This window comes from Podarcis erhardii, assembly GCF_964252035.2.
Source record: "Podarcis erhardii genome assembly, chromosome: 15".
Classification (NCBI taxonomy): domain Eukaryota; kingdom Metazoa; phylum Chordata; class Lepidosauria; order Squamata; family Lacertidae; genus Podarcis; species Podarcis erhardii.
In genome coordinates this window covers 14,220,600-14,248,460 of record NC_138505.1, presented here as the reverse complement: position 1 = coordinate 14,248,460, position 27,861 = coordinate 14,220,600, and the positions used below count along the sequence as shown (strand labels likewise).

The window sequence follows — 27,861 nt, the reverse complement described above, 5'->3', positions numbered from 1 at the left end:
AGTAGGCAAATGATAATTTAACGTATTAGTCCAGGACTCTGTGGGGCCCCATCCTCCCAGACGAATGTTTGCTGGGGCTGGTGGGGGTTCAAGTCTAACTACATCAGGAGGATCACGGTTTCCTCACTTCTCTGCTACTCCCAGCAACCCGTCCCCTTATTTCTTTCAGAGAAGCATTTGCGACTGCTGAGCAAGTGCAGGAGGTTTATACTTGCATTTCCTTCCCTTAAAAAACGAAATAAAACCCTCACCCGAATTCCAGTACTTTGAAACCTCAAAATTCTGATGGGCGGTGGCTCATCGTTATCTCCTTTTCTCCAGATGTACTTCCTTTTTAATCTCATCACTCTTAGCATGTCATACACAAAGCAAGCCTCTCTCGAGCATCACATGGCCAGAAGAAGGTGGCCTGGGAGGGGTGTCCTACTGGAGAGCCGAGGAGGTTGAACAGGGTTTGTGGGACAGAACCGCAGTTTTCTAGACCATGCTCCATGACGAGGGGACGTCTAGCTCTTCCCATACAGAGCTGCCCCTTTCAGTTTTAAAACCAGGACACCTGAGAATTCTGCTAGCCCTTCCCCATAAAAAAATAATAATTCAAGCTTCCAGTCTGCTGCAAAATAGGACATGGCTTCCACAGCTGCATCCATGCTGCAACTGAGGACGGTGTATGTGTTCTGTAAAATGGCACACGTTAAATGCCTCTGTGAGTTAAAGGTTGGGATTGTATATTAGGGTGGCTCATTGTAAAGAGATTCCGTACAAAGAGGTCTGACTCCCCATTGGGACATCTGGTTGTCCACTGTGAGTCCAAGATCCTGGATGAGACAGACCACTGGCCTGATCCAGCTATAGAGTTCTCTTCTTATGTTCAAATTTCTGGAAGGTCTCCAATGAATTTTTGGACCAAAGGGCCCCATCTAGTTACTATGCGGAAGTCCTGAGCAAGCTCTGCAAGAAGAAACTAAATGCATTTCCAGCTGTAATGGTGGAAGATGGAAACAGAGCAGCTCAGGTGCGTGCAGGTGAGGATCAGCCAGAAGAGATGCTGGCCGAAATCCTGGAGGTATCCTATCACCACCATGACTAGTAGCTATTGATCGCCTTATAAGTTATACTCTTCTATGAATTTGTCTAATTCCCTTTCAAAGTTGTCCAAGTCGGTGGCCAACACTTGTCACTCGGTGAAAGAACACCCACCTTACATGCGAGAGGTCCCAGGTTCAGTCCCCAGCATCTCTGGATCTTACCTCAACACTAAATACGTTAAAAAAATGAAAAAACAAAAACAAAACACTGGCAGTGTCCTCCATTACATACCGGAGGGAAACAGGCTAGCTTAGGAAAGCAGCTGCTTCAGGCTGAACAGCGGGGGCCTAACCCTGCTTTGAGCTTAGCCCTGCCAGCCTAAACGAGGCTTCTTTGGCCTGAAGAGAATCTTGGTCAGATGCCAAATCTGGCGGCCTAGTTTAAAGAGGCTACACATGATATTATTTCTCAGCAATCCTATGCCTCTTTCTGCAGAGCCTCCACCACCAGTCTTCCAGATGGCTTGGGCTACAGGAAGTGATGGTTGGGGCTGCTTGTCCCAAAACCTATGGGGAACACCCGGTTGGGGAGGCTGGAGGACGGACCCCTCTGGAAAGCAGTATCTGACATCTTGCGGACCTCTTTATCTGACGAGAACAAGTTTTAGCAGACAAGTTTGAAGCAATGCAAGCTGAGAAAACAAAAACATAAACTGGCCAGTGGTGGTGATGGGGGGGAGCAGAGAGCTTGCCCTATATGGCTAAGTTGAGATGGAAGCAACAAACCCAACCCGATTAATGGACTGGATACAGACTTCTCCCTTCCTTACCTACCGTCACCCTCTAGGAGGATATTCCGTAGAGCAAATGTGTGTTATGCAACAATACTTCCTCAACTTGAAAGCAAAGGGAGAGCAAGAGTACGTGTGAGGATATTGCAAAATTCCCCTTTGTTGTGCGTCCTCAGCCAGGCACAAGTGGGAGAGGCAAAGCGGCTCCTCCACCTCCAGGGACATAGGAAGGGGCCTTGCACATGGCCCCTCCGTACCGCAGCCTTCCCTTGGCTTGGTCGGAATCCAGGAATCTTTCAGAAAAGTCCAAGAATCTTTAAAAAAAATATACATCCAGGCTCCTGGGGATTTAAAAGGGTAGCTGAGCGAACATGAACTTATGCATATACAGGAAAGAAAAACCAAAAAGAGCAGTTCCCTTTGTTGGAAGATGGTGGCAGAAGCCCACTTTGCTACCCAGAAGGATATTAGCTGCTACACAGAGGGCACACCTGGGAGGGAGAGAAGGGCAACCAGCCTCTCCTCAAGTCTTCAAGGCAGATGCTTTGCTGTTGCCGAGGTCCAGCAAGTCCTGGACATCAGAGCAAGGCCTTGAGGATGAAGGACAGCCCAGCTCCACAAGAGAGACCCAACGCCAGGAAAAAGGTCATGATGGCTCCCGCCAATTCGCTCTCGTGTGGTTGCACCTGCCTGGGGGCGGAAACAGAGAAGAAGACACTTTATAATCTGGCAGAAAACGCCATGGGCGAAGCCAAGGGGTGAGGGGGGGTATTTGCCCCCCCAAATCAAGTAAATAAATAAAAATAACTAACTGACCAACTGCATCTCAGATAACTTGGTTCTGCCACCCCAACATAAAGCCTGCCCCCCTATAACCTAAATCCTGGCTACACCTGTGGGAAAGGCCCTTCCTCTTTGCCCAAACCAGAGAGGAAACCAGGGCTGGATTTATGCACATGGAAGCTACAGTTTACAGCTTCCAATTATGAACGGCCTTTAAATACATTTTTTTAAAACTCGATTTCAATTCCTTTGCTCTCAAAGAAGATCACAAAAGTGTCTTAAGCTTTATGTCCGACGCAGAACACTCACAGTGCACGTTGGGATGCTCCTGCCATTCAGAGGGTGCCAAAATGTGTGGGTCACTGCTACATAGAATCTTAGAGTTGGAAGGGACCCCTGAGGGTCATCTAGTCCAACCCCTTTCACTCTTTATAAACTACGATTCCCAGGACTCATTGGCTATTAAAGTGGTATAAGAGAGTGCTTTAAGTGTGTGGTGTGGCCTAAGAGGAGCACAATGGTGGTGGCTCAGGGAGCCTTGCGTGGAGAAGGTCCCTGGTTCAATCCCTGGCTTTGCCAGGTAGGGCTTGGCAAGACTTCCCTTGTCTGAAACCTTGGAGAGCCACTGCTGGTTAGTGCAGACCAGGGGCTGCCAACACGGTGCCAATGTCTCAATGCAAAATAAATAAAGGGAACGAGCAATCCACTCTTGCAGACACACACACACACACACACACACCATTCATAATGCTGCTTTTGCATGTTTCAGAAGGAGCGACGTCGCTCAGAGCACACTCACTTTGGCGCCAGGCACATGGTGAGGGAGACGAAGTAGCCATTGGAGAGGGAGAAGACGACCATGAAGAGGACGAACCAGGCATCCTGGCGGAAGAGCATGGGCAGGTATTCCCGCTGGGGGACATTGCACAGAAGCAGGAGTGGGACGAGCAGCAGGCGGAGCCCCACCACCGCAGGGAGCAGGCGAAGATGCTTCTCTGGCTGGGAAGAGCAAAAAGCAGCGTTCTTTGCTTCATTACTCTATTTCCTAATAAACGCCCAAAGGTCTCATTTTAAGATGTGATGGCTGTAAACCTCCATACCCACCCACCTACCCAAGTTTTTTCTCTCTTTCTTTTTATTTATTCTATTTCATAATTCTTTCTGGATTGTTATTTTAACTTCCTAAGAACATCTTGATCTTTTTTTCTTTTTTCTTTTTAAAAAAGATGTCTTAGTACTGTATTTTTCTGTGTATAACATGCCGCCATGAATAAGATGCCCTCTATTTTGGGGGGCTCAAAATTAAGAAAATGCGCTATGCACTATCCATGTATAAGATAACCCCTTATTTTAAACTTCAAAAAATTAGGGAAAAATATAGTCTTATACACGGCAAAATGCGGTAAATAAAACCTGCCTGGCTTCAAAAAGAGTAGAAGATTTTAGGATTCAAGCATATTCCTATGTAACGAGCGATGAACTTTTTTCACGCCAAGGGCTGCATATTCCCGTCTGGGCAACCTTATGAGGGCCACATGCCAGTCGCAGGCAGGGCCAAATGCAAAAGAGGGAGGAGCAGCAAACAGAATTTTTACCTTTGTACACTAGGCTAGTTTCTATGCATGCTCAACTCCATCCTCCATCTGGGCTAGGAAGAGTCATTGCAAAAGTTCAAGGATGCCTCCTGTCTAAGCAAAAACACTTGGGAGAGTCCCAAGGACCGGGGAGAGAGACCTGGTGGACCACATGTGGTCTCCACCTGCTATAACAATCTGCCAAGTGTGAGATAAGGCTTCCTGAGCTTAGTGGCTCAAGCCCACAAAAGCTTTCCTTGAAATAAAAGTCTTGTAGGTGCCACATGCCTTATTTGCTTTCGTTATGGGAGGTTAATACTGCTGCCTCTCTGGAGTTCATCAAGAGATAGTCATAATAGTCACACTGTTTTTGGACAGCGTGGAGCCAATCCCACTTCAGACACTCATACTTACCCAGAGGAAATAGGAGGTAGCGCTGCGGCCCAGCCAGTCCATGACGTTGAACAGAAGAAAACAGCAGACGGGAGTGAAGAACTTGCCTGAGGCATAAGAAAAAGACAGAGAAATAGGAGGGAGATGAATGCAACACTAACCTGTAATTAGATTTGCTTTGAAAAATCTGGTTTTGCTTACGTTTTATGTCTACTACTTTTAAAAAGTTTGGTTTAATTGGGATTTTCCTTACGAATGTTTTATACCATTTCAGTAAACCGCTTAGAGGGGTTTTTGTCAATTAAGTGGTACGCAAATCTTCTTTAAATACAGTGGTGCCCCGCAAGACGAATGCCTCGCTAAACGAAAAACCCGCAAGACGAAAGGGTTTTCCGATTTTTAGCGGCTTCGCAAGACGAATTTCCCTATGGGCTTGCTTCGCAAGACGAAAGCCCATAGGGAAATCTCCGGGGACAGCGGGGAAGCGCAGCGCGCCTTCTCCTCTGTTCCTGGACCTGTCCTGAAGGCTTGCGGTGGGAGGAGAAGGCTGTTCTGAAGGCTGGCGGTGGGAAGAAAAGCCCTTCTCCCCCGCCAGCCTTCAGAAGAGTTCCCCGCAGGGCTCCCCAAGTCCTGCAGGGCTCCCCAAGCTGCGAATGTCTGCCCCGCGCGAGGGGCGCTCTGAAGCAGAGTGCCCCTCGTGTGGGGCAGCAGCCTGCTATCCGCAGCTTGGAGAGCCCTGCGGGGAAGTCCTGCAGGGCTCCCCAAGCTGCGAATGTCTGCCCCGCGTGAGGGGCGCTCTGAAGCAGAGCGCCCCTCGTGCGGGGCAGCAGCCTGCTATCCGCAGCTTGGAGAGCCCTGCGGGGAAGTCCTGCAGGGCTCCCCAAGCTGCGAATGTCTGCCCCGCGCGAGGGGCGCTCTGCTTCAGGCTGCTATCCGTCTTGCGAGGCACCACTGTATAAATAAAACTGAAGTTCTCATATGCCAGGTGTGAATAAAGCCCAGGTGTCCTTGATTCTTCCCTCCACACTTGCCAGCCTCTCCTGCCACACCCTTTGAGAACCACTGGTCTAGCCCAATATTGTCTATTCTTGACTGGCAGCGGCTCTCTGGGGACTGAGGCAGAGAAAATTCCTACACAATCCTTTTTTAACTAGAGATGTTGGAACCCTTCTGCAAGCAAAGTACAGTGGTACCTCAGGTTACATATGCTTCAGGTTACAGACACTTCAGGTTACAGACATTTCAGGTTACAGACTCCGCTAACCTAGAAATAGTACCTCGGGTTAAGAACTTTGCTTCAGGATAAGATAAGAACAGAAATCGTGCTCTGGCGGTGTGGCGGCAGCTGGAGGCCCTATTAGCTAAAGTGGTGCTTCAGGTTAAGAACAGTTTCAGGTTAAGAACGGACCTCTGGAACAAATTAAGTTCTTAACCCAAGGTACCACAGTAAGTGCTTCATCCCTGAGCCTCAGCCATCTTTCTAGGATGGTAAGCAATTGCCTTAGTAATAATAATAATAATAATAATAATAATAATAATAATAATAATTTATTTCTACCCCGCCCACCTGGCTGGGTTTCCTCAGCCATAAAACCTTAAAAGCAGACTAAAACTTCAAACATTAAAAACTTCCCTAAACAGGGCTGCCTCCAGATGTCTTCTAAAAGTCGGATAGTTGTTAGTTTCCTTGACATCTGATGGGAGGGTGTTCCACAGGGCGGGCGCCACTACCAAGAAGGCCGAGTCTTGCTGTCTGTTTTGAAACGGCAGTGTCTCTCTAGGGCCTCAGACAAGGGTCTCTCCCAGCCCTCCATGGCAGTGCTACTGGGGACTTTTGAGCCTGGGGCTTTCTATATGCAAGGTAGCTATACCACTGAGCTCCGTGGGCCTTTCTGTGGGGCTCCAGCTCTCAACTGCCTCTAGCCAGCTGGGACTGGCCCTCCTCATCCCTCCACCCCCAGCCCCCATTGGATCCCCCCATTACTCACTCCAGGTTTCGTTCTCTGACGTGCTGGCGACGCTGGCAGTGATGGCGGGAAACACAGAGAGAGTGATGGAGAAGACCATAACGATGCAGAGGGCCATCTGCCAAATCTATAACCGGGAGGAAGAGGAAGAGACCAGCACCCTTGCTAAAACTATTCCCCCACCCATCCTAGTCTTGACGTTTCCCGTTACTTCACCCCTCCGGCCACAGTCCCTACCTTCCTGAGCACACCTAGGACTGACGGTTTCGGCGGAGGCAGGCCTGCCCCATTGCTCCCGTTCATAATCTCCAGGGGGCATTTTGAGTCTTCTTGCTCCAGGGCGATGGCAATCCCATTGCTCAAGCTCAGCGGCTCTCCTCCTTGGGTGGCACCCGGCACGGGGCCGAGGCCATCCTCTGGGGGCGGGACAGAAAAGGAGCCAATCAGCACATGGCAGAGTCAGGTGACCTACAGGCTCTAATTGCCTTCTACTCTGACACAAACACACACACACACACACACACACACACACACAGAGTAGAACTTCAGTTTTCGAGTATCTCGGAAGCCTAACGATTTGGAACCCGAACACTGAAAACCCAGAATTAATTCCTTCCATTTTCGACTAATAATTACAATATTATTATATTTTGGGGTTTTTTTAGTATTGAGTGAGGGGTGTTTTTATGACTACATCAGGAATTCCATTGTTGGGTTGGTACCTTTAATTAATTAAATAATAATAATAATAATAATAATAATATCATTTGAGCTTGGAGGTGTGTTTTTTTTAAAAAAAACCTTGCAATTTATTTATTTACTTTGTAACATTTATACACCACTTGATTATTAAAAAAAAACAACAAAACCCTGAAAGCGGTTTACGAAGTTAAGTTAAACTGCCTAGACGCCAGCCAGGTAGAGGGAGACTTAACTGCACACTTGGGGTGGCCAACATGTAGCTCTCTAGATCAGGCTTCCTCAACCTCGGCCCTCCAGATGTTTTTGGCCTGCAGCTCCCATGATCCCTAGCTAGCAGGACCAGTGGTCAGGAATGATGGGAGCTGGAATCTCAAAACACCTGGAGGGCTGAGCTTGAGGAAGCCTGGCCTAGAGGTTGCTAGACTACAGCTCCCATCATCCCTAATCCCTGGTCTTGGTGGCTGGGGCTGCTGGGAGTTGGGAGTCTAACAGCCTCTGGAGGGCCAAAGGTTTCCCCACCCTTCCCTACAATCTCCATTATTAAATTTGTGAATTGGTTCCACAATTTGGGAAGAACTCTCAAGAGGGGAGCCTGGCTGACCCACTCCTTGGGGGGCTGCTTACCAGGGGAAAGAAGCCCCGCCTTGGTCTCCAGCTCATAGCCTGGCTCTTCCTGGGCTCTCTTGTGCAGGTGGTGGCGAGCAAAATCCTGCAGAGAAAAAAGGGAGCCATGGTTGCAGATGGCAGGGTTTTATTTATTTATTAAAGTTCTTATGTTACATCGGTAAACATTATCGTATTACATCACAAGACTTATTATACTATAATTTTCAACATGTATACAAAGTTTATATACTAAAAGGAAAAGGAAAACAAGAACAAAAAACTATTCCAAAATCATATATGTACCAACACTTTGGACTTCCTGTCTATCCCTTTGTATATTCCTTTTTTACAAATGAATGTATTATTATTATTGTATATTTCATTACATTTTATCTAATACATTCCTATATCAATATGTACCCTTGGTCTTATTTCCCAACTCAGTCTCTCTCCAATGTCAATCAAATGCTAGCATAGATAGCGAACCTTTACTGTATTTCTGAACATATATCTTATATCTATCCCACTTTTCCATAAATTTTTGTTTTGAATTGCCTCTCAGGCTATTTGTCAACTGCGCCATTTCAGCAAATTCTTGTACTGTAGCTTGTTATGCCAATCCGTTATTGTCGGGACTCCTTCTTCCTTCCTTTGCCACCAAAGTCCGAGCTGCAGCCGTTGCATATAAAAATACCTCCCTAAAGGCATTTGGGATGTCCCTGCCAACAATACTTAACAGAAATGCCTCTGGTCTTTTTAGAAAGGTTATTCCAAGCATTTTTTAAAACTCATCATAAATTAAGCCCCAAAACACTTTGATCTTCCTACACGTCCACCACCATGGCAGGGTGTTATCAGATTCCCCCATCACCCCTCCCCTCACCTCTGCAAGGTAAGCTGATAAGGCTGAGAACACAATATGAGCCTCCTGGATCAGGCCAAAGGGGGACCCATCTAGTCTAGTATCCTGTTTTCTCAGTGGCTAAGCAGATGCCCATGGGAAGCCCCCCAAGCAGGACCTCCCCACTTGTGATTCCCAGCAGCTGGTATTCTGAGGCCTGCTATACTGCCTCCAACAGTGGGGGAAAGAATAAAGTTACAGCAAGTTCATAGACTTCACTTCCAGGCAACCCAGATTTGTTTGCATAAAGTTTGCGGGGAGGTTAGAGAACGCTGGCATTTTATTTATTTATAATTTGTGGTGTGGGGGGTAGACAGCATTGCAATGCAATGCAATGCAATGCAATGCAATGCAATGCAATGCAATGCAAAAAGAAGAAGTCAGATTTTTAGGGGGGTGGGGAGTGAGTTCGTTGCACAGGAGTGCCAAATTGACTTTAATAGTGCAACCTGAATTTGTCAGAATGTGGGAATGAATCCCACTCGAAGATCGCGTCAGTCTGTAAGTGCCCAGAAAGCAGTTTATCTGCTGTACAAAACGGGTGAAAGTAAGGAGATGTGTACATGGTGCAGGGGGCGGGGGAAGAGATCATGATTGTCCACATCGCTTTAGCCTAGTTGGCTTTTAAAGTGGATTAGACCATGCCAGCACTCACAAATCTCCTCCTCCCCTCCTCAAACCCAGTGGAAAGAGCTCCCTCTTATTTTGCAAAACCAGGGTGTGGGAGAGAGGGCTTTGTCTCACCTTGTGGGGCAGCAAGATATAGCAGATGATCGAGATCAGGGTCCCAACACAGGGGGTGACAAAATAGCTCAAAGCGGAGGTCTGAGAATCCACACCACCTGAAAATCCAGAGAACGATGAGATGAGGATGGGCAGCCTACGGAGAGCGCTTTCTGGACTACCCTTCTGGACTCACAGGGCTTTGACACAGCCCGTGAGGGTGAGGAGTAAGTTGCTAGAACTCGCATCGTATTCCTTCCCCACAACCCTGCTATGCATCTTGGCATAAATGCAAACAAACAAGCCCACAGTTAAACACTGTCTTATCACCTCCGAACCTCTACCAGTCACCAGTCGAGCTTCTGTCATATCACAGAATGCTCACAAATGTGTCTCAAGACAGAACGTGGAGAAGGGTGGGGGGCAGTTTTGGAAAGAGAAGTGATAACTCAGTATGCAGGAGGAAGGAATTCTCACATAGGAGGGGGTGAGGGACAGGAGAGGGGTTAGTAGGAAGGAGGAATTAAAGGCAGGAATGCGGGGCAAGCTATGAGACTGAGCTGGGGAGTGGGTGGGTAAGGGGTGCCACAGCCACATTGCAGCAGAGTGCACAGAAAAACACAGAGCATTGCTGCGTTTCCCCCCCGCGATGCAGGTTGTATTGAAAACACCAACGAATTATTACTTGGTGCACCTCAGAGGTCCTTTCTTCTTGTTCCTGGAAGAGGCAAAGGCCTGAATGAAGAAAGAGGTGGGGAAGAGAGATGAAGAAGTGAGAAGCCTACAGAGAAAGGGGCGGTTGGGGGTGGAGTGGGGACTTCACATTGGGCCTAAGGAATGCATGTGTGTTTTTGGAAGGAATGAACAGGCAAGTGGGCTCAGAAGGGTGAGGCGTACTGAGGAGGAGGAGAAGCATTTAAGCCCCCTTGAGATCCTTGGAAGATAAAAGGTGGGACATAAATGTAATAGATGATAAATAAAATATAAGTGGTATTTTGGAGGGCAGCAAAGCAGCTCCGCCTCAGACCAACTGGGCGCTCCACATTAATAAGCCAAAGGCAGGCAATCTGAAGTTGCTGTTATTAAAATGCCTCTCCTGAAAGGGGGCCCACCACTTCCTGAGGCAGCCTGCTGCACGGCTGGGTGCCTCTTACTGTTTTCTCCCCCACCCCTGTAGATCAAGTTTGACAGGTGGAGAGGTGGGGATGCCCAGCTGTCAATCACCTGATGCCACAACGACATCAGATGACCTGCTTTTGGTCCACTGCAGTATGTGACCCTTTGATGCTCCAACAAATCAGCTGATTATTGGGTTTCAAAGCACCGTCAGCGGCTCACTGCAAGCAGCAACGTTCAGCTGGTCATTAGGGCTTGCACAGAACTGAGGCAGCCACCAGAGTGTCTCATGCTGCTCTCTGAAAAGGACCAATGGTCAGCTGAATGTTGATGCTTGCAAGCACCCTGTGGGGCACTTTGAACCCCGGTGGTCAGCTGTAAACCTGAGCCGTCCATGTCTTTACCTGCCCCACAGGTAGGGGCATATTAAGGCCCACAGACTGGCTGGACATTCCTCACCTTTGTCTTAATGTTCAGCAGAAATCTGCTCCCCTGCGATTTCCACTGTTTGGTTATAAACTGACCCTCTGCAGCAACGGAGAACAGGTTGCCGCCATTTTCCACACGACACTCCTTTCAGATATTTGAAGGTGGTTCTCCTTTCCCCCCTGGCCTCCTCGATCTTCTCTTCTCCATGCAACCCCCCCCCCCTTCCCAGCACTTTCCCAGCGGGCCCTCAGAGGACTTGCTCTCCAGACCACACACTCCTTGTCCTCCTCACAATACTCACTGGCCATGGAGAGCAACATGGCGGTGGCTGCGAAGGTCCCAGCCATTCCTTGGCCGCTCAGGAAGAGAGTGCTGTAGCTTTGAGGGAAGGATCCCAGTTGCCCAAAGAGGCTGCCTTGCAAGACGGCGCAGAAGGCTGGAGAGAGGAGAGGAGAGAAAGAAGGTGGAGTTTGGGGGGCGAGAATGTCAGCAGCCAACATGCTTAGTGGCATTTTACTTCCTTATAAGCTCACACACCCAGGACTGGGACTAAGACCATGGTTGTGGAGGGGCAACCTTCCCCTTTCTCCCAAGCACTAAGAACCACAATCCCTCAGGTGAGATCATTCCTCACAGCCAGAGGAAGTTGTGCAACTTCCTCCCTCCCTCCCTTGTCCAGCATCTTCAGAAGACAGTTTCTGTCATAGGCTCAAGATGCACCTCTTTACCACGACCTTTGACACTGGCATTTTTAAATTGCTGTCACATGTCCTAGGACTGTATGGTAAAGGCCGGGTGAACAGCAGCAGCAGCAGCAACAACAACAGATACCTTTTCTTAGATTGCAGTCCTAGAATGACAGAGTTAGAAGGAGACTTGTAGGCCGTTTAGTCCAGGGGTGGAGAACTTGAGGTCTCGGAGGGGAGGGTTTCAAATGCGGCCCTCCAGTTCTATCTGGCCCTCAGAATTCTCCCCAAGCCACACCCCCTCACTGGCCCTGATTCACTGGATGGAGGCCCTGATTCACTGGATTGCTTGTCTGGATGGAGGATAAAGAGGGGTGTGTGTAGAAAACTAGCCTGAATAAAATTGACGCTCCTTGGCCCTGTATAGGGTATAGAGTATCTCCACCCTCATAATTCAGCCCAGACACTGGGGTCCAGCGCCAAGGGCGTTCTGGCAAAAAGTGCAAAAAGTGCAGTTACAGGGAACCAGGCAGAGGGCCTTCTCGGTAGTGGCACCTTCCCTGTGGAATGGCCTCCCATCAGGTGCCAGAGAGATATACAACTTTCAGTAGACATCTGAAGGCAGCCCTGTATCAGGAAGCTTTTTAACGTCTGATGTTTCGTCGTGTTCTTTTATATTCTGTTAGAAGCCGCCCAGAGTGGCTGGGGCATCTCAGTCGGATGGGTGGAGCATAAGTAATAAATTATTATTATTATTATAATTATGATTATTATAATTATGATTATAAAACTGTTCTTACCATCCTAATCCTCAATCCTTCCTGTAATTTAAGCACATCAGATCCAGTCTGAGCCAGCAAGTCTTTTCCCCTCTTCAGCATGACGGCCCTTCCCCTCAGCCTTTTAAAATTACATCAAAGTTACACTTCTGCTCCACCTTTCATCCCAGAAATTCAGAGCCACAGATCCATGGTTCTCCTCACCCCTGTTTTATCCTCACAACAACCCTGTGAGGCTGTTCAGACCGAGGAACAGCAGCTGGCAAAAGGTTTGGGGCCAAGCATGATTTGAACCTGGGTCTCCCTGGCCCTAGACTTACTCTCTCACCGCTACACCAGACTGGCTCTCGGCCATTCTCTTCTCCAAACTCAAACCCTGGAGGTTCCAGGTCTGCCACAGGGCTTGGCAATGGCGTTATTGCTCTGAGAGGGACAGCCAGGCCACACCTAGGCCATGCAGAACTCACAGTTAATGAACCAGACGCTTGCCATGGTGATGGAGAAGAAACTCTGGGCCGGCATCTCCACCCTGACCAAGACGGCCGTCAGCACAAAGAGGAGCAGGATCCCGATCAGGCTGCTCAGGATTCGCACTTTGTCCGGAATGCTTTGCAGGGGTGGAAAGGAGAAAGATGAAAGCTTAAAGGTTGCGCTGCCTAGATAAGAGTTGGAGGGGGCTGAGCAGCTGAGAGATGCAGGGAAGGAAGGGAATTGAACCCACGGCTTCAACTTACAAGAAAGGAGGTTCCAGCTATACATCAGGAAGAATTTCCTGACCGTAAGAGCCGTTGGCAGTGGAACAGACTGCCACTGGAGGTTGTGGACTCTCCTTCACTGGAGTTCTTTAAGCATAGGCTGGATGGCCACCTATCATGGATGCTTTAGCTGAGATTCCTGGACTAGAGGACCCTTGGGGTCCCCTCCAACAATACAATTCTGGGATTCAACACTGATGCCAGGAAGTGAACTGGGAACCTCCTGCATGCCAAGCAGAGGCTCTACCACAGATCTATGACCCTTTGTCTCAGAAGGAAGTAGGTTTCTGGTCCACATGGTCCTGAATAAAGGGCTGATTTAAGTAGGAAGCTGACTTATACAGAGTCAGGCTGTTGGTCCTAGCTCAGTATTGTCTAAACGGACCGGCAGTGGCTCTTCAGGGTTTCAGTGGAGGACACTCCCAGCCCTACCTGGGGATTGAACCCAGAACCTGCTGCATGCAAAAGCAGATGTTCTACCAGTGAGCAGCGGCCCTCAAAACAAAGCAAGTTTCTGGTCTCTCTGCCTCAACTCTCCATATGTACTATGGAACCAACAGTGGGCCTACCTCACAGGGCTGTTGCAAGCACAATCAAGGCCTTGTTGTGACTGACCCCTTATAGCTCAGTTTATAGAGAACACTTTGGACACATAGGTGGGGGCCAAGTCAAACAGTGGAAGGGGGAAGCAGGCCTGTACATTTTGCCTCACGTCTCAGGTTCTACAGACACTTGCTTTTCCTTCTTTTAAATGAAAGCTGGGAATCTGGAGATTACGCTTCACCCACGCCCAGAAAGGGAACCTGGGAGAGTGTGGAGACAGAGGTGGGCAACACCCGTCTTGGGCATGGGATCAGGGCCAAGATGGAGGAGCAAGAAGCAAGCTAGCTCACCATTGGTAGAGGAGGGAGTTGAGAAGGGTGAAGAGGAGCAGAGGCAGCTGGGAAAGAAGAGCCAGCCAGTTGCTGAAGTTAAAGTCATCACTGCAGTGGAATGAGGGTTCAAGTCCCAGGCCTGTCCAGTTCCCATCCTCCTCCTTGCCAGCTGAGCAGTTCCCCACAATGAGCCGAGACTGAAAATACTGAAAAGAAGGTTATACTCTGTTTGAACAGTGTCTGTGTGTTCAATTCCCCAGGAAGAGAGGGGCCGGGACTCCGACTCGCCCTACACCATTGTTATTTATTAGATATTTATATACCCCCTTTCATTGCAAGATCTCAGGGTGGTTCACAGGATAAAAATACAACACACATTGTTGGACCATTAAAGCTCTTCCCCTCTCAACCCACATGCGTGCAGGCTAATTGAGGCAAGGTGCAAGGACACTTTGCACATGCTCCACTGCACCTTGCTCATCCCTGCCATGCTATGCAATCGATGGAAGTTCCAGGGCTGGCTATGGTGAGCTAAGCCCAAAACTCGACCCGTTTCCTCATAGCACCAAACAACAGAAAGCCATGCTGCCATCGCAAACCGCCTCCATGACTGTGTGCCACTGGCACAATGGGGCTTCCATTTCCTCTGTTCCTCCTCCTCCAAAGGTGGAACTGCAGGGTTGGATAGGCAAAGAGCAATCCGTATATTTGTGCAGGTGTTTTTTTTAACAATCAATTTACGGACTGATGCCAGAATGGGATGGAAAGGCCTTGCGAATGAACACATCTGTGTGAAACGGAGACTATCCTTTCCGTTCCTGCTCCCAGGTTAAGTGGGATCCAGGGATGCAGCCTAATTCATTCTGGGGAAACGGCCTTAGAGTGGAGCTGGATTCAGAGTTTCCTCTTATTTTGAAGAACAAGAAATAGAAAGAAGTGAGTGTGCAACAAGGGCGATGATTCCTGGCGTGAGCTGCACATGGGATATTTAACCACGTCAATTTATGTTTTGCTAGATAGGCACACGACAGATGAAACTCACAGAGTTTTCCTTCAAGTTTCCTAGAGAGGTTTCTGTGAGAGACGCTCCCACTCTGCCTGGGCACCCTCTCTTACTCTTTCCACCATGCCAGCAACATAAGAACATCTGCTAAGCTAGACCTAAGTATGTCTTTGTTACAGAATTACCATGTTAAGCCTGCCCGGACAAAGCTGCTGTATCTGTTAACTCTTCAAAAAGTATTCTGAGGGAGTAAATGTTTTTTGTTTTTTGTTTTACCTTTTACAAGACTGTTTGTGTGGTTGTTATTTTAAGGGATAGAAAAGGCGGAAATACAAGGGAGAAGGCAATCTGCCTTAAAGCATCTTGGATTACTTAAACTGAAAAGGCTAAAACTAGCCTATCCAAACTTCCTTGTTAATCTGCAAAAGGATGCCTTCTGCTAAACTCTCAGAAGTGAAGGAGGAAAGATAATATCTAATAAAGATATCCTCTCTGAGCATCTACAGTATTCATATCCCAACCCTGTCCTGGGGCTCAGCCCTGGAAACGTGTCCCACCCCCCACCCCACCCCCGATGCCCAGAGAAGAAGGTGCCTAAAGCAAAGGACCCACCGGTATGGCCGTGATGAAGAAGTTCCAGGGCAGGAGAGTTCCCAGGCCAAGGAGGAAGAAGATGATCCCCACACAGTGGAACCTGTGGGTTTGGAGAGGAGAAGCAGCCATTAAACAGATGCAGCTGGGAGCAAATCAGGACACTCATCCATCTAGCGCAGTATTGCCTGCTCTGGCTGGCAGCGGCTCTCCAGTGTCTCAGCCAGCAAGGGGGGCTTCCCCCATCACCAACTACCTGCTGATCCTGATCCTTCCTAACTGAAGGTGCCCCGATTGCATAGCAAGCAGTCTTAACGCTGAGCTATAGTCCTGCTTAAAAAAGAGTGATAAAGATTCTAGCCCTCAAGATTCTGAAAAATCAGGGCTAGATCAGGCTCAGTGCTGCCTGCTCTGACTGGCAACAGCTCTCCATGGTCTCAGGCAGCCGCCACCTGTCTCTTGATCCCTTTTAACTGAAGATGGTGGGAATTGAACGTGGGACTTTCTGTAAGCAGAGCAAGCATTCTACCACTGTACTACGTTCCCTCCCTCTCAAAAAGGAGTCAAAAGCAATTCAGGCCAGGCAGGTGGGTCATAAATACCACAATCCAAGCCCGCCGGTAACATCCTGCAATGCTTCCCCTCCACGAGAACACTGTGTAACTGTGGTTGCAGTGCTCAGAGTAGGGCTGGGTGGCTGGGCCTAACCAAAATTGAGTATCCTACAAGGGCTCAAAGTGGCACTAGGTGAGGGAGATAAGGGGAAGTCGAAAAGGTAGCTAGGTCCTGCTTTTGGGGTTTCTAGAAGAACCAAAATACAGCTTTACTTTGAAATCTGCAATCTTCCCAATTTTGCAGTGCAGTTCCTCAGCCATGTGTACAGAAATGCGCATACAAATGTGCATTAAAGTGCGTATCTAAATATAATGCCCAAATGCATTAGGTTAGGGGAAACAGCTTTGCAAAAATGTCTCTTGTTAGGCAATACTGCCTACAGAAATACGCTCATGAATTTTCACGAGGGCTTCCCACCACCAACATGAGAACAGAGGCGGAAATGTGGAGAGCTCAACTCCAGATCGGCAAAATGGGGAAAGGAAACTAACAGTTTCTCCCACCCCTGCCTCCCAAAATTTTGGACCACAACTCCTATTACTGGGGCCGACTGAAGCTGTAGTCCAAAGTGTCTTAAGCGCCCCAGGTTACCAAAGGCTGGATCTGAAGCAGAGAGAGAAAGAGAGTGACAGATTTAATCTAATAAGCCGAAGGCACGTCTACATGACAAGGCCTTGCCTGGTAGCGGTTTCCGCCCTCCTCCCCGCCAATCTACCGTATTTTTTGCACCATAACACTCACTTTTTTCCTCCTAGAAAGTAAGGGGAAATATCTGTGTGTATTTTGGAGGGAATGCCTACGGGTGGCATGCCTATGGATTTCCCTCCTCTAAAAACTACGTGCGTGTTATGGTCGGGTGCGTGTTATAGAGCGAAAAATACGGTATTTACCACCCCATCTTCTTATCCCTCCCCCCACCAGGCACACAAACGGAGCATAGCACCAAGAAGAAAGCGTTCCCACCCCCATGCTCATTTCTGGACAGGAAAATCAGGTTTTGAGGAACCGATTCCTTTGTTTGCTGTTTTTTTAAAAAAAGAAAAGAAAAGAAAGAAGAGAAGCAGAAGATTTAAGTCACCAGTGCACTTGTGGCAGCACCGGGGAGGGGAACAGGGTACCTAAAGGAAATCTGTGCACCTGCCCAGAAAACTGGAAACTCAACACTTCTAATCCTTATACCGTAACTCGTGCAACTTGACTAATCCAGGTGTGAAACATTCCATTCCCTCCCCAAACACATACCTGAGTATGCAGAGAAGGAAACCCAAGAAGGCACACCTAGGCAGCTGCATTTTGTAACTGAAAACAACTAGGGACGTGAAGCTTATACAACTGGTCCAATTTGGAGTTAACGAAAAAAATGTGTCATGTGCAGAGCAGAAATAACGGGCTGCATCCAACTAATTAACTAACTAACTAACTAACTAACTAACTAACTCATAACGATTTTTATTATTCATATGCAGGGCCGGATTTAGGTTTGATGAGGCCCTAAGCTACTGAAGGTAATGGGGCCCTTTATATGGCCAGCTGTCCTTTGTCAACAACAAATTGTTGCTGGTTTTTTTGTTTTGAATATATGCTATATGGTAATTTATAGGACCTAATAGGTATCTAAAGCCATTTGCACAAAACAAAATATGCTTTTTATCTTATATTTTGGAAATGTACACCCAGTGGTTTTTTCCCTTTAATTTTTTTCTGGGGCCCCCAAGAGAGTGGGGCCCTAAGCTATAGCTTGTTTAGCTTATATGTAAATCTGGCACTGGTTTGGAAGGGTCCCCCAAGGGTCATCTAGTCCAACCCCCTGCAATGCAGGAATCACAGCTAAAGAATCCCTGACAGGTGGCCATCCAACCTCTGCTTAAAAATCATCAATGAAGGAGAGGCCACCACCTTCCGCTGTCAAGCAGCTCTTACCCTCAGAAATTTCTTCCTAATGTTTAACAGGAATCTCCTTGCTTGTCATTTGAATCCTTTGATTTGAGTCCTACCCTCCAGAGCAGCTCAAAGCAAGCTTGCTCTGTCTTCCATGTGGCAACATCCTCCCAGATATTTGAAGATGGTTATTGTATCAGCTCTCAGTCTCCTCTCCTCCAAGCTAAACCGACCCAACTCCCTCAACCGTTCCTAACTGAGGCTTGCAGATTTTCATTCCCCCACCCCTTTGGTCCCGCTCCACCCTTCCCCATCCACTCCACTGGGCAGATTCTGGTGGAATGCATCACAGATTCATTGTATTCGTCCAGGAGTGGGGGGGTGGGGGTGGACCTGCAGCCTTCCAAATATCTCTGGGCTTTAAATCCCATCCTTCCTGACTGCTGGCCCATGCTGGCAGGTGCAATCAGTACTGAAAAGTGTCTCACTGCACCGATACCATCATGAATGTGCAATAAAAGCAACATCTAGAGGGACCCTGTTTGAAATCAGTGGGCATGACTGACTTAGGTCCATTCATTTCAAGGGCTATACTCTGAGTACTGTATAACGAAATCGTGTTTTTAATATTTTGTTGAGTGGCTGGAGCAATCCGGTCAGATGGGTGGCATATGAACAGTTCCAGATTTACGTATAAGCTAAACAAGCTATGGCTTAGGGCCCCACTCTCTTGGGGGCCCCAAAAAAATTTAAAGAAAAAAAAACCTGGATGTACATTTCCAAAATATAAGGAAATAAAACTATACACACACACACACACACAGCAACAGTGTTTTGTGTTGTGTAGGCTCTGCTTCCAACTATGATTTGTATGACTCTGCTTCCAACTGCTTCTAACTATGATTCTAAGGTTCATTGCAGTTCTGCAAACACAGCCAAATTTATAATTTTTATTGCATTTATATCCCACCTTTTTTCTCCAGGGAGTTCAAGGTCATGTACATTGTTCTCCTCCTCCTTATTAAGCGGCTTAGTCATGCTGGCCACATGACCCGGAAGCTGTACGCCGGCTCCCTCGGCCAATAAAACGAGATGAGTACCACAACCCCAGAGTCGGTCACGACTGGACCTAATGGTCAGGGGTCCCTTTACTTTTAAGCCATGATGGGCCAAAGAAAAGCTTCATGGATTTTGAATCCAGAGCTCTCCCCACTCTGGCCCACCACACTCGACTACACCCCACAGGCCCATGAGCAACCTCTGCTTGAGAAGGGATTCTGTTTAACTCAACAACAAATAAATAAACCACCCTCTAACATGAAAAATAGTAACTCATCCATGAGGGGGTGTCACGTTCGGGACTCTTGTGTATGTTACAAAATCCCTACCCAAAAGGCTCAGGAAGCAATATGCTCAAAGGCATCCCAGGTATTCTTCTCACGTTTCAGTCTCTGCAAGTGGTTCTGAGGGTTAAGGTGCTTATTATCCCAGCTCTTTTCAAAGTATATTCTCCCCAAGTCAGATCTCACGGGGCTTTGATACTTACGAGTCCTTGGGGGTCACCTGAGAAGCCATCGGGAACCAGTTACACCCCCTAAGCGGGAGGCAGGAACAGTGGCAGGAGTCTGGCCCCTGTCAAAGCACAGCTGCACCTGAAAAGGAATTGAAAAAGGTAGTAACAGAAGGGAAACCTCTGCCTCCATCCACGAAGGACGAAAAAGCTAATAAACTCAGATTATGCCCATCTCAGGCGTTCGGGAGGTTCTGAGAACTCCAGCTTTCAAAGAGGGGATTTGAAAAAACAATGAAAGGCAGGAGGAACTGCACACCCCAGATCTGTGCAAAAAAAGCACAATAAAGCACCCCAAGGGTTGACAGGACCCGGCCTCACCCTGCAAGAGAAAAGATCCCCAGACCAGTGGTCCCAGGGAACGGCTGAGATGCCAGCTTCCCTGCCCTCGCGACGTGTGGATCAGATGCAACCGCTCACTGCTGCAGAGGTAGGGAGTCTTTTCCAGCCCAATGGCGACATGCCAGCAGTTGGCAGGGCCAGAGGCAAAAGTGTGCAAAGCAACAAATGCGAATTTTACTCTTCTGCACACACCCCTCTCTGTCCTCCATCCAGGCTCAGGAGAGGCATTCTTAGAGTTCAAGGACATTTTGCAGACAAGCAAACAGTCGAGGCCAGTGAGGGCCATGAATTTGAAAGACCCAATAGGGAAGGCTGCAGGGTCACATTTAGCCCTTGGGCCTGAGATTCCCTAATGAGAGAAATGCACTCTGCATGCTCCCAGAGGCACTCTTTTTCTGTTACTACTTCCTATATTCTGCCTTGATCATATAACTGTCGAGTTGGAAGGTGTCCGAGACAAGCCCCCTGCAATGCAGGAATATGCAGCTGTCCCACATTAAGGATCGAACCTGCAACCTTAGCCATATCAGCACTACTCTCTAACCCACTGAGCTATGGCTCTAAGGCTGAGTCAGATGAAGCCCTACAACCGTTATCCTGCCTGCGCCTTCAATAACTCAAATGGATGGCAGAATTCGAGACCAGGGAGAAGAGTTGGTGGAAGAAGATTGGAGGGAATTCAAAATCTATTTACAGAAACATTGTAAAATTTTTGAATGTACATGACATTGAAATGAAATGAAGGGGTTCTAGTAATAAGGTAAAAGATTATGTAAGAGTGGATTGAAATTAGATGAAAGTTCGAAGTTAAAATATGTGAGGAAAAATAATTAAGGATAAACCAATAGGATATGAATTTGCTGAACCAATTTTTAAGTGGAATACAAAAAGGGGAGGTGTGAGGAAGTCAGGAAAATAAGTTACCGTAACTAAAGAGAAATAAAAAAAAGAGGGATTTTTGTTTTTCTTTTCTCTTTTTCTTTTTTTTTCTATGTCAATTGTCTGTATTTTTGTATTTTTGTATTTTTGTGCTTTTGTAATTTTCCTTGTGTTTTTCTCATTGATTGTCTTATAACTTCTTTATTGTGAAAACTTAATAAAATATCATTTATAAAAAACAACAACAACAAAAACAACAACAACTCAAATGGAGGCCAAGAGTGTCCTCAAGCCACAAAACAGAAGGGAGAGGCAGGGTCTTACTCTTGCACATGCTCAGAGACACTCTCCTCTTTATTACTGCTTCACACTCTGCAGGGATGGACACAAAGCATTCAAAGATTGACAAAGGAGGAAAGACAACTGACCCACAGCACTGAATCGGTCCTAGTTCAGGCCCAAACAGGCATCCTGGAAAACTGCATAGGCCTTTGGCCCGACCCAACTTCAGGGCTCGTCTTATGTTCCAAGGCCTCAGGTCTGTTCTGAATACCAGGATAAGCCCTGCAAAATGTGTAGCAATGACAAAGGCGAGAGTGTCTCTGAGAATGTGCAGAGTTGGACCCTGCCCCTCCTCAGTGCCTGGGCTTGCGGGGCAAAGAATTTAAGCACTAGTGTGGAAGTGTGTAAAATGGAAGGGAATTTGCCATTACAGCATTTGCCAAGGTGGTGTTTTCCAGACCTAATGGACTACAACACCCATCAGACCCAGCCAGCAAAAGTGTGATCGCTGGGGCTGATGGGAGTTGTAGTCCAAAACATCTGGAAGGCACCCAGGTTAGGGAAAGCTGGGTTATTATTATATCTAATGCTGGACATTTGTGATTGTAATTTAATAAATAATAATTGTTATTTGCATGCTAGTTTTACCTGGTTTTCTCCTGATTTTAAAACAACTTAAATAGATACATTATAGACATATTTCTACAGTACTCTAGGGGTCATTTTAGCCAAAAACCTATGTATACATTTTAACTTGCTTTTTTTTAAAAAAGCAACAACAAGCAATCCAGTACGAAACAGAATAATCTGGTTCTTCCTTCCAAAACTTCAAGCCCCAAATAGGCGTTAAAGAGTTAATGTAAATTCCTGGTTATTTTGCAACAAGAAAAAGAAGGAAGTAAACGGAATAAGCATAACCTCTTAAATCCAGATGCACAGACTGGAATTCACCCTGGGAAAAGATATCAAGGGAATTGTTGTTTTTACACACACACACACACACACAGAGAGAGAGAGAGAGAGAGAGAGAGAGAGAGAGACTACTCACATTGCTATCACCCCCCAAAAAAACTTCAGCCGACTGCTCAGGTAAGGTCTGTTAGTCACCACATTATACACTTCGAACAACATTTGGGATTGCCCAATCAGGAATTTGCAAAGGCCTGGTCAAAGGCCATGGGAGGTTTTCACCCTTGCTTTTGTTGACAATGGTCTCTGGTTACCCTCCTCCTCTCAAATTCCACCCCTCTGCAGTTTTTTTTTTTTTAATTAAGTGTTCGTTTATCTTTCACAGGTAATACAAGGCAAGAAACAAAGGAAACAAATAATATTTCCCCCTCCCCCTGGAACAGTCTCAGAAATATGTCCAAGAAAGAAAAGAAAAAAGTTAATTCCACCACATATCAAACACCAAATAAACGTATCTGTCAATAATTGTCCACTGGTCACAGGAGGTCCAAATTTGTGCTTTTTTTATAGCATATGGAATAAAATCAAGCCATTTTTTTCGGTCTGCCTTTTTGCCTTTGTTTTCTAGAAGTTTATTCTCCTGTTCTGGTTTAGCATCTGCCGGCATTGGGCAGTTAAAGCACTAGGAAGTCGAACAGAATCCAGGAATACAGGAGCCCAGCTGAGGCATCACTCTTTACCTTGCACATAATCACACCAGGACTCTGAATTTGGGGCAATAAGAAAGCTACATTTATTGCAGGAAGTAAGTTCTTGAAAGGAAAGATCCTAGTTCTGTCTAACCAAGGGGGAGATGCAAAGAGTCAGCCAGGCTTGATCTAGGTCAGGAGTCTCCCTGGAGTTTTCGGCTGAGATGAGGTGGTTGCGTAGATGAGAATGCTGCCCTCCTACGCCTTGGGTAGCTTTAAGAGTATTTCCCAAATTCTTGGAGGACAGAGCTATCAATGGGCATGAGCCACAATGGCTATGTTCTACCAACACTGTGCAGTGTGCCTCTGAATGTCCATTGTTGGAGGTGTGGACTAATGCAGCAGCCAGGCTCTTCTTATGAACCGGCTCACAGTTCAGGGGTCAAAAGACCATAATAACACAAGAAGAGCCTGCTGGCCCATCTAATCCAGCATCCTGCTCTCACAGGGTTCTGCCAAGTACTTATGGGAAACCTGAAAGCAGGATTCGAACACAAGAGCACTCTCCCCTCCTGCGGTTTTTGGTGCCTGGGATTCCACCGAACAACCTCTGGTGGTCCAGAGAGAAAGTTTGGAAGGGTCAGTTTTGAAAAACAGGTTCAACACCTGGCAATCTTCCCCCTCCCATCCTAGGTGTAGGAAAGATACAGGCTGCGCTAGGGAAGGCGCTCTGCACAAGTTCAGGGGCACAGCTGCTTCTTGCTAGTCACTTAGTAGTAGAGCATCTGCCTTGCAAGCCGATTGCCCCCCCCCACCCCCAGGTCCAATCCCCAGCATCTCCAGGCTGGGCTAGGAATGTCCCCCCCACCTGAAACCTTGGACAGCTGCTGCCAGTCAGTGTAAACAGTACAGAGCTACACGGACCACGATAAAGTCCTGTGTGCTTATTTGCTCTAAAACTGCACCCTGATGTTGAAAATGTCCCCCCCCCCGGTCTCTGACTGATCTCTAGAAAAGGCATTTTTTAAAAAGGAGCTAGGCTTGAGCCCCTGCACCTGTTTTCGTCTCCCCCACCCCCAGGCCCTCGAAATCTTCTTCTTTTAAGCCATCCTCTTCCAGAGGCCCTACCTTGAGTTCGGAAGGATCATATTCCTATGCAATACAGAGTCACTTCGCTTCGGATCATGGGAGCACGCTCGGGCATCCTTCCTCCCGTTCCTGCACCCCCGGACCTCTTCGCGGCGCTGCAAGGGGCGCCGAGGCTCACCTGCCTCTGCGGAGCTCCAGCCCCCGAGGGCGGCGCTGCTGGCTGCCGCTGCCGCCGCCGCTGCCGGTACTGCCCGGCCTCGCCTCCATGAGGCTGGAGATGCCGGCGAGACAGGAGAGCCTCTCTGCCGCCGTCGCCCTTGGAGGGTCAGGGAGGAGCCGGCCTCGGAGTCTGCGTACAGGAGCGCGCCTGGGAAAGAGGCCGCCTCTCCCCACCCCTCGCTCGGTCTGCCTGTCCGCCGGCACCCTGAGCATGGCCGGCGGAGCCAACCGGCAGGCAGAGACCAAGGGGGGGGGGGAATGGGGGGATGAGGCGGCCGACGGAGCAAAGCGGATTTCTGGGGGAAATGGGCCTTTCCAGTTGTCACCAGCAGGGCCGGCGCGGCGCTAGCAATTAGGCCAACCGGCAGCTGCCTATCTGGGTCGCAGCGCTGAATTTGGAGGGGCGCATTTTTTACACAGACTCGCTTTTGTTGCATCTTATCTGTTCCAGGCAATATGTTACTTTTATTTCAGATCTTCAATGCCGTTTCTCAAAGCTCAGAGAATCAGCACTTTACTTGAGGGAATGGGTGGCAAACTGTAAAAAAGAGAAATTCCTTCCAGTAGCACCTTAAAGACCAACTAAGTCAGTTCTTGGTATGAGCTTTCGTGTGCATGCACACTTCTTCGTATCTGAAGAAGTGTGCATGCACACGAAAGCTCATACCAAGAACTGACTTAGTTGGTCTTTAAGGTGCTACTGGAAGGAATTTGTTTTGTTTTGACTATGGCAGACCAACACGGCTACCTATCTGTAACTGGAACTATGGAAGGCACCACATTGAGCCGCATGAAATGGAAGTCCATCAACCTCACCAAGAAACTTGCACAGGTACAGACTGATATCTTCTTTCTTACTAAATGCAAGAACCTGGACATTATACCCAAGGGTCTTAGAATTAAGAACCCTCTACAATCCACGTATCCCACTGAATATGCAAGAAAACTATGCAACACTTTCTCTAAGGGTATCTGAAGAAGTGTGCATGCACACGAAAGCTCATACCAAGAACTGACTTAGTTGGTCTTTAAGGTGCTACTGGAAGGAATTTGTTTTGTTTTGACTATGGCAGACCAACACGGCTACCTATCTGTAACTGTAAAAAAGAGAAGAAGACTATGAATTGAAAATGGAGATGCCATATGTCCTTTTCCTTGTTTATTTGGTTGTTTTGCGACACGAGAAAAGCTTTAATAAAAGCTAATTTTAAAATGGCAAAGGAAAATCTGGATGGGCCCGAAATTGAAACTTTTAAGAAACCTAAATGTTGACATCGCAATTCACAAGTTGAATCAGAATGATTTGCGTGCCAAACGGTGGTCTTTTGTCGTTGAGAATTGGTGTCATACAAGCCCACGCAAATGTCAGCACTCTGGTGGGCGTGTTCCAAAATAGCTGAAGGTTCTGGGCAGCCCTCAAGGGCAGCCCTCCGTGGAGTGCATTACAGCAGTCTAAGCCCAATGTTACTAGAGCATGGATTCCCGTAGCAAATCTAAATGGAACTTCCATGTCCAGCCGCACTCTTCCCTTAAAGGCCTGTGGAGACAGACGATGGACAGAGCACTGTTGCCTTCACACCCTGTTTCTGGGCTTCTCAGTGGCATCTATGGGAAACTGGATGTGGGAGCTCTGTGGGCTTTTAGAGCTGATCCTACCAGGGCCAGCTCAATACATTTTGGCACCTGAGGCGGACTCCAAAATGGCACATGCACCCTCCCTGCCGTGGAAGAAGGGGTGAAGGAAGTTCTACACCAGGAACAAAGGGGTGGGGGAGAGAAAGAGCTACATCAGGATCTGCTGCCCTCGCGAATCCTGCCGCCTGAGGCAATCACCTCACCTTGCCTCATGGGTGGGCCGGCCCTGGATACTGCAAGCCTACTTTCTTATGGAGAACAGGCTGGAACTCGCCATCCTTCCCCACTCCTCACCCCTTGGTCACAATGTAATATTAATATGTTCATAGGAGTCTTTGTATCTGAGCCCCTCATTGCACTCACCCCTGCCCTGGCCTTTCCGCTGCTGAGCTCTCGGTTGCTACTTACCACAGTTCGGGGGGGGCACTCTATGACTGTGAACACACTATGCATTTAAACCTACCCTGCTCCAAGAATCCTGGGAAGCATAGTTTGCTAAGGTGCTGGAAAGTGAGGGGTGCACTACAGTTCCCAGGATTCTTTGAGGAAATGCCGGTTGCTGGGACTCACAGGGGCAGAGAATTGCTGTTGTGCTGCTGGGGTCCACAAGGGTGTCTGGTTGGCCACTGTGAGAACAGGGTGCTGGACTAGATCCAGCCATCAGGCTCTTCTGGGGTTATTCACTTATTCTCCCTCAGGCTAAACATGCCCTGCTCTTTTAACCACTCCTTATAGGACTTGGTTCCCAGAACCACTCACGCCATCCTAGTCCCCTCTGGGCATGTCAGCAGTGCAGCCAGTGCAGAGTACAAGGAGGCAGGTGGCCTCTGCCCTGAGGATCTTACAATCAGAAGTCTGGCACGGAGGAAGGAACAGAGGAAGGAGAAGGAAACAGAGCAGGGTTAAGCATGGAAAGAGTCTGCGGTTGTTTCAGTTGCAGGTAGCCAGGCTTAGCTCCAGTTTTTGCCCCCGAGACCACTTAACACCGGTCTTGAAAGACCTACATTAGCTCCCGGTACGTTTCCGAGCACAATTCAAAGTGCCGGTGTTGACCTTTAAAGCCCTAAACGGCCTCGGCCCAGTATACCTGAAGGAGCGTCTCCACCCCCATCGTTCTGCCCGGATGCTGAGGTCCAGCGCCGAGGGCCTTCTGGCGGTTCCCTCATTGCGAGAAGTAAAGCTACGGGGAACCAGGCAGAGGGCCTTCTCGGTAGTGGCGCCCGCCCTGTGGAACGCCCTCCCATCAGATGTCAAAGCGATAAACAACTACCTGACATTCAGAAGACATCTTAAGGCAGCCCTGTTCAGGGAAGTTGTGTGACATTTTAGTGTATTTTTGGTCTCTGTGGAAGCCGCCCAGAGTGGCTGAGGAAACCCAGCCAGATGGGCGGGGTACAAATAATAAATTATTATTATTATTACTATTATTACTATTATTACTATTATTATTACTATTACTACTATTACTACTATTACTATTATTACTACTACTATTACTACTATTATTACTATTATTACTATTATTACTATTATTATTATTACTGCAGGAGAACGGAACTATGCAATTATGAAACAAGTTGCACAATTTAAAACAAGCTGAAATGAGGTTATTTACACACTTACTTTTGTCACCTCTGGAAGGCAGGGCTAAACAAAGCAATGTATCTCACCGTTCGCCATGCTTCCTTGGTAATGGCGCTCTGCATGCCACAGCCACAGCTGCTGTGAGTGAGAAAGGGAAGTTCTTCTGTTCTTCTCGAGGTTTCTGTTTAAGTTCCCGCCAAGAGGCGATGACTGGGAGGCTGTGACTCCTTGCAAAGTCCTTCTCTAACCCAGCAGAGGGCACTAAGAGGCCTTATTATGCAAAGGAGGAGGGCAGGAGCAGAAGAAGGGGGGTGGGACAGCTCTCAGCTCAGCTTGTTCTTTTTCTTTTAAATTTGTTATTGATTTATCATAAACACTTGTACAAGATAAGACATAACCACCATACATGGAGCATCTCCAGTATAAAAAAAGAAATTACAGAGCTGCAGTTACATATAGCCAAGTTTT

General features: G+C 47.7%; 1 protein-coding gene across 3 annotated transcripts; it reads right to left on the bottom strand.

Moving 5' to 3' along the window:
- Positions 1-53: 53 nt before the first annotated feature.
- SLC29A2 (solute carrier family 29 member 2) lies at positions 54-27,542 on the bottom strand. Of its 3 annotated transcripts, none has more exons than XM_081842981.1 (13): positions 27,433-27,542; positions 19,742-19,847; positions 15,724-15,805; positions 14,127-14,314; positions 12,946-13,085; positions 11,315-11,449; positions 9,490-9,587; positions 7,863-7,947; positions 6,774-6,952; positions 6,558-6,663; positions 4,591-4,676; positions 3,402-3,601; positions 54-2,509 (listed from the first exon to the last, which is right to left on the bottom strand). In XM_081842981.1, exons 2-13 carry the CDS (start codon positions 19,768-19,770, stop codon positions 2,398-2,400), a joined length of 1,440 nt encoding a protein of 479 aa, XP_081699107.1. In that variant the 5' UTR covers positions 19,771-19,847; positions 27,433-27,542; the 3' UTR covers positions 54-2,397. The 3 variants fall into 3 exon arrangements, with proteins under 3 accessions (XP_081699107.1, XP_081699106.1, XP_081699108.1); XM_081842980.1 differs by lacking the exon at positions 27,433-27,542 and adding an exon at positions 23,995-24,106; XM_081842982.1 differs by lacking the exon at positions 27,433-27,542 and adding an exon at positions 21,415-22,269.
- Between the last annotated feature and the right edge of the window lie 319 nt (positions 27,543-27,861).